The following is an 8,352-nucleotide window of genomic DNA, read 5'->3' as shown; positions in this document are numbered from 1 at the left end:
CTTCAGTGAACCTGCACCGATTCATTCAAACCCTCCAACTGTCCTGTCTGTCTGCTCGCGTTCCTCTAAACTCTGCTTTCATGTCTTTGCAGCTTCTCGATGTCCAGCTGCAGATAACACCATCACTTTATGTATTTAAACACGATCAGTAAGACGTCCTGTGTTCATCATGACCAGCGATGATGAATTTATTCATTATGGAGCTAAAGTTAAAGGTTCTGCAGAGGTTCTGGTCGTTGGTGCAGAATGAGGACAGTCACACTGGTTCCACGTTGATCTCCACTTTTATATTAACATTTGGCTGAAAGGTACATTTGGAAAATACTGTATATGAATGTGTGGATCTGAGATTGTCCCTGAATGACAGCTTTACAGGAAAACAGGATAAAAACAGCCGCTGTGTCCCGTCAGGAGCAACAGGAAATCAGAACCAAAGCGTTCATAAGTTCTCTGAAACACAAAGAAGAAAAAAAACCAAAACCAAAATAAAACAAGTCCAGTGAGCGGATTCATCTGAGACTCACAATCTTTGGAAATATTTATTCACATCGTCTCTCTCCAGCTTTAAAAATATATATGGAGAGAGTGCTGATGCTCCAGGTGTGCTCACAGCCGCCTGGCCTAAAGGAGCAAATTAGACTTTAAATAGAAAAAACTGAACACATGGTGGCTGAGGCTCCTGCTCCGGGCCGGGCGGTGTCAGGAGAACCAGCGGTCCCGGAGGCACCGCAGCAGCGCCGGCTCCTCGTCGTCCGACTCGTCTCCGAAAACTGCAGCGAGACGACAAACACACAAAAACACACTCGTTGTTAAGAGTGAACAGGGTGCATGAAGTAGAACACGTTCTAGCAGGAAACACAGAGGAGAAGAAAGAGAAGAGACAGCTGACGGATCTGCTGAGTTCATGTCGGTTCAGGATGTTTCAGAGGGTTCAGATCATCTGGTCTGTTGAGGCTGAAGGCGGAGTTTTCAGTGTCATGAAGGTTTAACCTGCTCGGTCTCCGTGGTAACGGATGCTGTGGAGCTAGGTCTCCATGGTAACTGATGCTGTGGAGCTAGGTCTCCACAGTAACTGATGCTGTGGAGCTAGGTCTCCACGGTAACTGATGCTATCCTGGTCCAGGTCCTGCTCAGCGTCTCCCTTTAACTGGTTCCTGATGATGTTTTCTCTGTGAACCTGCTGATCTGTACGTTACTGAAACACTGAATGAAGCATCCTGTTGCCATGGAAACCTACATGTGCTCAGCTGCTGATGCTGAAATCACATCAACATGTCTCTGTGTTTACTCTGCTGGTCCTGCAGCTGATAGATCACTGATCAGAACATTGATCATCTGTTGGTGTTTGTCACAGAGAACATCCAATCAGGAGCATTGATTCACTCTGATTGGTTGTCATTAAAGTGACTTCCTGCCTTGTGGGACAGAGTCAGACCTAAACGAGCAGAGCTGCTGATGAACCAACCAATCAGAGCTCCTCTGAGCTCATGAACCAACCAATCAGAGCTCCTCTCAACTGACGAACCAACGGTGGGACTCACACTCGACGTTTCCAGGGTTCAGCGAATCAGATCCTTCGTCGCTTCTGTCTGAATGATCCGAGTCCTCCGAGTCGTCTGAATCCTCCGAGTCCTCGTCGTCGCTGCTGTCACCGTCGTCGCTGTTGCTGCCGAGAACATCTGCGTCCTGGAGGAGGGTGAAGAAGCGTCAGAGAAAACATCTGGACAACGTTCATGCAGTCGTTTATCTATTTTATCTTTGAGCTATCGTTCCCTGAACGTTATTTAAACGACATGGCAGCAGGAGGCCTCGTGCACAGCGTTGATCAGGAAGAGAACGACACCTGGAGGAAAACAGAACATCACAAACTAAAGGTAGTGAGAAGCAGCTGCTCTTCTCCTTTAGGTTCTTGAAGATGTTTCTGAAGGTCAGAGCTGAAGAAGGATCTTGGATGAAGGTGAAACATCTTCAGAACCTAAAAGAGTCCAGTTGGTTTTAACTGAAGCTCTGAAGATTAGAAATTCATTAAAACATTAACTAGAGCAACAAAAAATGACTAAAACCAAAAAACAAAAGCTGGACGCAAAATAAAATGTTGACAGCCGACGGTCAGGTACCGCGTCATTGGCCGGGGAGTTGGCTCCGCCCTCGTTGTCCTGCTCGTCGTTGTTGGTCAGCTCGTCCAGCAGCAGGTCAGCGTCCAGGTCGTCGTCATCGTCATCGTCCGTGTCCGACGAGTCGTCGTCGTCGTCCTGGTCCTCATCGTCCTGGAAGAAGAAGAAGACGATCAGAAACACGGCGGGTCGCTTGGTGAGGACCAGCAGCAGGTCCAGAGTCTCACCTGGTCGTCGTCGTCTCCCTCCTCGGCCAGCTTGTGGCGTCCCACCTCGTACAGACGGCACACCGTGTCCAGACTCACCGTGTCCTGGTTCTGCGCAGACGACATGTAAAGGTACGTTCAGGAACACGTCATGGAAAAGCAACCAAAGCTAAAAACAGCTCCTCCAGAACCTCCTCAGAACATCTGGTTCTGATTCTGCAGAACCTTTATCTACTGACCAGAGTTCTACCTTCAGACTGTGAATGTTCCAGAGTTCCACAGAGGAGGGTCCAGACTGATCACTTTAATGGACTTTTTCCTCAGAACTTCATCAGTACAAAGTTCTTCATCGTTGGACAAATGTTCTGTATGTTTTTAGATCTGTTTTTACTGATTTTAGAGACATCTGAAGCCATCTTGTAGTTCTTGTTTGTCTTCTTAGACATTTTTTTAAACCCATTGGACATTTTTTCGAGTCGTTCTGGAAAGATTTGAACTTTTAAGGCAGTTCTAGACGCATATTTGTCCTGTTGGACTATTCTAGAATCATTCTGGAGATATTTTAGGGCATTTTCAAAGTTCTGGACGAGCTTCATGTCATTTTTCATTATGTTAAACAAAGTTAAAGTCACTGAGGTGATTGATTTGTCATTTTGAACACATTTGAACAAGTAAATTCTGCACCACCTTCTGGGTCATTCTAAACATTTTAAGTCATTTTGTTCTTTTTATTGTGATTTTGGATGTTTTGTAAACCTCAGAACTTTGTTTTTGTCATTTAGGGGGAAAAAAAGGATCAATTCTGTTCAAGCTTGACGTCATTTTGTAAATATTTTCATAGTTTTGGACAAATGTTACGTCTTTTTGAGATTTCTTTTGTCATTTTAGAGAAATTTTAAGCCTGTTGTTTGTCCTTTTAGACATTTCTGAGTCCGTCTAGACAGATTTCAGGTCATTTGGACGTTTATTTGTCGTTTTTTTTAAGATTTTAAATACCTCTGGACCAGCTTTGTGTTGTTTTCAAAGTCATTTTAAATCATTTCAAGCAGATTTGTCATGTGTTTTGTCATTTTGGACTATTTTCTGAGTTATTCTGGACAACCTTGCTGCTGTTCTAACGTCTGAGTGAAGCTGTGAGGAACATTTAAAGTGAGAGTTTCATCACTCTGAGAGACTGATGTAGCAGCAGCGTCACGTGTCTGAATGAACTGAACATGAACACAGGTGAGGAGGAAGCTGAAACAGGAAGTACCTCTATGACGGCCAGGTAACAGTCCCTGGTGTCGGTGCACAGGTCAAAGATGTTCCTCTTCACATCCACCGTGGCTAAAAGACAAACATGGCGGTTAAGACCTGAAGCCAAGAGGAATAAATGTTCACTCTGGTACGTAAAAGGAATAAAAACACACTTTTCATTGGTCTTATAAACACAAAAAGGCCCAAACCAACAGTATCAGAACTAGAAGTCAGGAGAAAGTGACCTTCACCAGAACGCCGACGCTCCACCAAGTCTCAGAACATCCAGCCCGCTAGTTTCAGTACGATCAGAGAAGCAAACATTCAACAAACCAGGAGGCGCTGCCTACCGATGGGCTTGTAGTCTGTAGCGTCGAAGGTCCTGAAGGACGAGCCGAAGGGACTCTTCATCTGCTGGTCCATGGCATCGTCCTCGTCGTCGGCCTGCAGCACGGCTGGAGCAGCAGGGAGGGAACGTCAGAACAGTTCTACACAAACCTCTGTTATTCCTTCTTGTTTTTACAGAACAACCCGTCCCGTCTGAGTGTGAGCAGCCTCTAGCTCGACTGCTAACCAGGTGACGTCTAACAGGTGAGCTGGGAACCGCCTCTCCTCAGAACGATCGGACCCAAAGGCAGCTCAGATAGAAGTCAAAGGTCACGGTTTCTAATGCCGTATAGGTTTATGGTGTTGGTGCAGATGAGCCGCCATGTCGGGGCTTTCTGCTGCTGGCATCTGACCTTGGGTGACATTTCAAGGTCAAAGAATGCCGATACAGAGCTACTACAGTGATACGATATGTATTAAAATGATCATCTGGTAGCTTTTAGAGCAACCAGACGCTGAAGAAGACGGTTTGAGGCGACCAAACTGGACAACAGCCAAACAAGTCGACGGTTATTTAAACGTACAACGGGCCACGTTTACGCCTCTATCTGACGAAGAAGTGGCCGTCTCTGACAGAGGGTGGCCTCTATCGTCGGTTCCCTCTAATGGGACCATCACAATGTCACACAGGAGACCTGAGACCAGGAGCTCATCAGGAAAATGTTTTCTGAGGTCACAAACTAAGTGAGAAGTTCGGTCATTCTCTCACAGACTTCAATACAAATGGCCGGCGGAGGAGTCGCCCCCTGCTGGTTGTCGGAGAGAACGCAGGTTTTCCCCTTTACAGCTTCACATACAGTCTGCGGTAAGTAAGAGGCCAGTCCGTACCTCCGTACATAATGGTGGCGTTGCTGTTGAAGACCAGCCTGCACTGGTCCAGAGCAGGAACCGTGTGAAGGAGGTGGAAGGTCCTCAGGTCCCACTGACGCCTGCTGTCAAGGCCCAAAACGACACGACAACATGACGCAGACCCACAAGTCTTCACGCTCAGCGTTCATCATACATACAAGTCATGAAGAACTACAAGAATCATCTAACATCTGGATTCCTTCACAGAAACAATAAACATGCAGATGTTTGTGACATAAGCAGCTTCTTCCCTATAAGGTCAACACGGCTACAAAAGCAAAACTAAAATTGAGCTAAACCACCAGAGCAGAGGATACGATCTCCGTGTTGATGATGACCTCCAGCCCGTTGGGATGGAAGACGCCGCTCAGGTTCATGTTGAACTTGTCGAACTTGTGGATGGCCCTGGACGCCCGGACGTCCCACAGCACGCCGTCGCTCAGCACCAGGTCGTCGGTCGGGCTGAAGGTGGCGCAGTTCCTCTTGTAGTTGTTGGCCAGCGTGGGGTCGTTGAGCGTCAGCGTGTGCTGGCCCGTCTGGACGTCGTAGATCTGCAGCGGAAGACAAACGCCGTCCGTTTAATGAAGCATCAAACAAACTCAACATCCTGCTGCTCAAACGTCAGAAACACAAGAAACACAGTGATGCTGGGTTTCAGTTCCCTGTTTCTCACTGTGAATCAACACAGAAGATCCTGGAGCTGCTGTGTGAACTTTAACACTTTAAGTATTATTATTATTTTCATTTATTTAACTGGGGAAAGTGACTTCAAAGATCACTTCCCTCACAGCAGCATGAACCCGATCAGTCCGACTGATGCACATCTAGAACTGATTCAGTTTTTTACATGACAGAAATATATAGATTATTTATATATACTTAATCTGCTAAATGAGTTCAGGCTTAACAGGAACATCTGGACGTCTCTGATCTGTCTGGACGTACTAAACTGAAAACAGAAGTAATGAAACACGAGACCAGACAGAACCAGTGTTCTGAGAACTCCAGTCATGACTCAGCAGAACCTACATGTGCGACTTGTTCTTTGGTTCCGATGACTCGGTCCTGAGACAGTTTGCTGAACTCCACGTAGTGATCGTCCACAAACGAGTTCCTGAGGAGAGACACAGAATCAGAACCGGCGCCGGCCACCAACAGCAGCGTGATCAGAGCTGGTCTTACTTCATGCTGAAGACGCCGTCGATGCTCCACAGCGCCGAGTGCGGGACGCCCCACGAGGCCGAGGTCAGCAGCAGCTTCCCGTCCTGACCAACCAACACACAGGAAACTGTTACCACTCATCAGTTACTGTCTTTAATGAAGCTACCATACATTATTAGTTCTTCTTAATGAAACGATTTGACCAAACTTCAGCTCAAGAGAAGAACAGAAACCCATCAGCTCTCAGTGAAGTCAGACGGCAGCTTTGGGATCGTATTTCAGTTTGTTCCCTTTAAACCAGTAAATCAACTTAAAGCAGAAACCAGCTGTTGTTGAGAGTAGTAAAGCAGAATGAACAGACAGTGTTATAGCCTGTACATGACAGGGAGAAGGAAACATATGATGAAGATGAGTCGAGATAAACCTGGAGGAGTTCTGTTTGCCAGATATTACGTCTGAAACTAAATACCGTAACAAGAGAAAGGCAGGATTTAGCAGAAAAGCAACAAGCTGAGCTAATTAAAGTTAATTAAGTTTAGCTTAGTGGAGTTAAAATGAGATTAATCCCAAAGGAATTTATTTATTTGTTGCCAGATATCGCTCAAAAAACAGAAACTACACAACACAGGAAATGCAGTGTTTAGTAGAAAAGCAGTTAAGTTAAGTTAAGTTAAGTTAAGTTAAGTTAAGTTAAGTTAAGTTTGGGTAAGATAAGTCAAGTTCGGTTAGGTTAGGTTTGGTTAAGTTAGGTTAAGTTAAGTTAAGCTAAGTTAAGATAAGTTAAGTTTGGTTAAGTTAAAGATGGATAAGATGAGACTTTATTTATCCTGAAGGAAACTTTTCAGCCAGATATTGCTCAAAAACCTAAATTATATCACAAAAGAATAAATTTAGTAACTTAAATAAGCACGTTATACGTTACTGAAATTAAGAATAATTACGCTCCAATAAGACTAGAACAGAAAGAGCGACACTGGCGATGAAATACTGTCCACTAAATTCATATTTTGCACAAGTACTGCAATAATATTATATAGTAATAATTCTAATAATACCGCTGGAACTGTAACTGCTGCCTAAACATTAATTAGCCATGTTAATTGGCTGTTTCTTTATTTCTACATTCTACAGGCGAGCTACCCTGGAGGGCTCCAGGTGAGTGATGGCCGTGGTGTGGCAGGTGTAGTTGGCCTCCTCCTCGCCGGAGAACACGTTGTAGAACTTGAGTCGGCCCGACAGAGTTCCCAGCATGAGGAAGCGCTCGCGGGCCGAGAAGGCGCAGCAGGTGAAGCCGCTCTCGTCTCCGTCGCCTTCGTGGAACACCGACATCGGACGAAACCTCCGAGAAGGAAAACAGGGTCACAGCCTCGTCTGACTCCAACTCCTATAAAAACTACAAACATGGCGTCTCGGCGGTACCTGCTGAATATCAGGTGTCGGTCCAGGCTGCCCCGGTCCACGCCGCCGTACTTGGGGTACAGCACCCGGCTGCCCAGGCGGGCCGTGAAGTTCTGCGGAGCTTGACGCCGCTGCTTGGGCTCGGGGCAGCGGTGGGGCGTGAACAGGGAGAACGGGGGGCAGGTGGTGACCGGGTTGGGGCAGCGGGCGTGCTGCTCCCGCAGGTACTCGGTGATGATGCTGTCCAGGGTCGGGGGGGAGGGCAGGTGGCGCTCCAGCTGCTTCTTCATGGCTGGAGTCTGAAATAAAGCAGGTGGTGAGGTGAACATCTGGAACTGGTTCTGGTTGATGTGATGGTTGAATTAACTGTGTCGTGTTCATGTTGCTGCTGCAGAGAAGAACCCTGAACCTCAAGACTATCAGACTCTCTCATTGGTCGACTCCTGACCTGCAGCTCTGATGAGTCGGTCACTGACCTGTATGAAGGCTCCGTGGTCAGCCTTCTGCTTCAGTGCACACAGCTTTTTCCCTGAGTTGCTATTGGCCAGCTGGCGTTCCCGTGAGAACAGAATCCGACCAACCAGAGGCGAGCCCTGAGGGGGGGGAGGAGGAGGAGGAGGAGGAAGGAGGGCTGATGAAGGCGAAGGACTGACGAAGGACCGACACGACGAAGCCGACGCGGCGGCGGCGGACGACACGGGAGATGACCCCACGTGGCCGGCCACGCGAGCCGCGATGCCGCCGGCTAGCCGGCAGGTCCTGGTTAGCACCGGGGAGGGAGGGGGTGGAGTCACACAGGAGGCGGAGCTTGTGGCGAGGGGCAGGTTGGCCTCCCTGACCAACATGTTGGCGGTGCAGTGCAGCCCTTTGGCCAGCAGGTGGTTCCTGATCAGCATCAGCAGCTCGCGCTCGGAGAAGGTGATGCGGGACTGGGCGACCACGTTGGCCTTCTGCAGCCGGGCCAGCGACACGTCCGTCCCCATCAGCAGGGGCTTGCCGGA

At 47.6% G+C, this 8,352-nt stretch overlaps 1 protein-coding gene across 1 annotated transcript in view; it reads right to left on the bottom strand.

The window, feature by feature from the left end:
* Window positions 1-265: 265 nt before the first annotated feature.
* The window catches only part of LOC103356384 (protein VPRBP-like), a 20,524-nt gene continuing 12,437 nt past the window's right edge, over window positions 266-8,352 (bottom strand). Inside the window, exons 18-30 of the mRNA XM_008280491.1 lie at window positions 7,828-8,352; window positions 7,373-7,650; window positions 7,094-7,292; window positions 5,975-6,057; window positions 5,822-5,906; window positions 5,110-5,343; window positions 4,772-4,865; window positions 3,907-4,011; window positions 3,573-3,646; window positions 2,342-2,431; window positions 2,118-2,267; window positions 1,542-1,686; window positions 266-770 (exon numbers count right to left, since the gene is read on the bottom strand). Coding sequence (XP_008278713.1) covers window positions 700-770; window positions 1,542-1,686; window positions 2,118-2,267; window positions 2,342-2,431; window positions 3,573-3,646; window positions 3,907-4,011; window positions 4,772-4,865; window positions 5,110-5,343; window positions 5,822-5,906; window positions 5,975-6,057; window positions 7,094-7,292; window positions 7,373-7,650; window positions 7,828-8,352 — 2,133 coding nt within the window. The 3' untranslated portion in view covers window positions 266-699. The remainder of the gene's footprint in view (window positions 771-1,541; window positions 1,687-2,117; window positions 2,268-2,341; window positions 2,432-3,572; window positions 3,647-3,906; window positions 4,012-4,771; window positions 4,866-5,109; window positions 5,344-5,821; window positions 5,907-5,974; window positions 6,058-7,093; window positions 7,293-7,372; window positions 7,651-7,827) is intronic.

Source organism: Stegastes partitus, unplaced genomic scaffold (assembly GCF_000690725.1).
Source record: "Stegastes partitus isolate 25-593 unplaced genomic scaffold, Stegastes_partitus-1.0.2 Scaffold196, whole genome shotgun sequence".
Classification (NCBI taxonomy): domain Eukaryota; kingdom Metazoa; phylum Chordata; class Actinopteri; family Pomacentridae; genus Stegastes; species Stegastes partitus.
The sequence above is the reverse complement of the archived record's forward strand: the minus strand, read 5'-3'. Positions and strand labels throughout refer to the sequence as shown.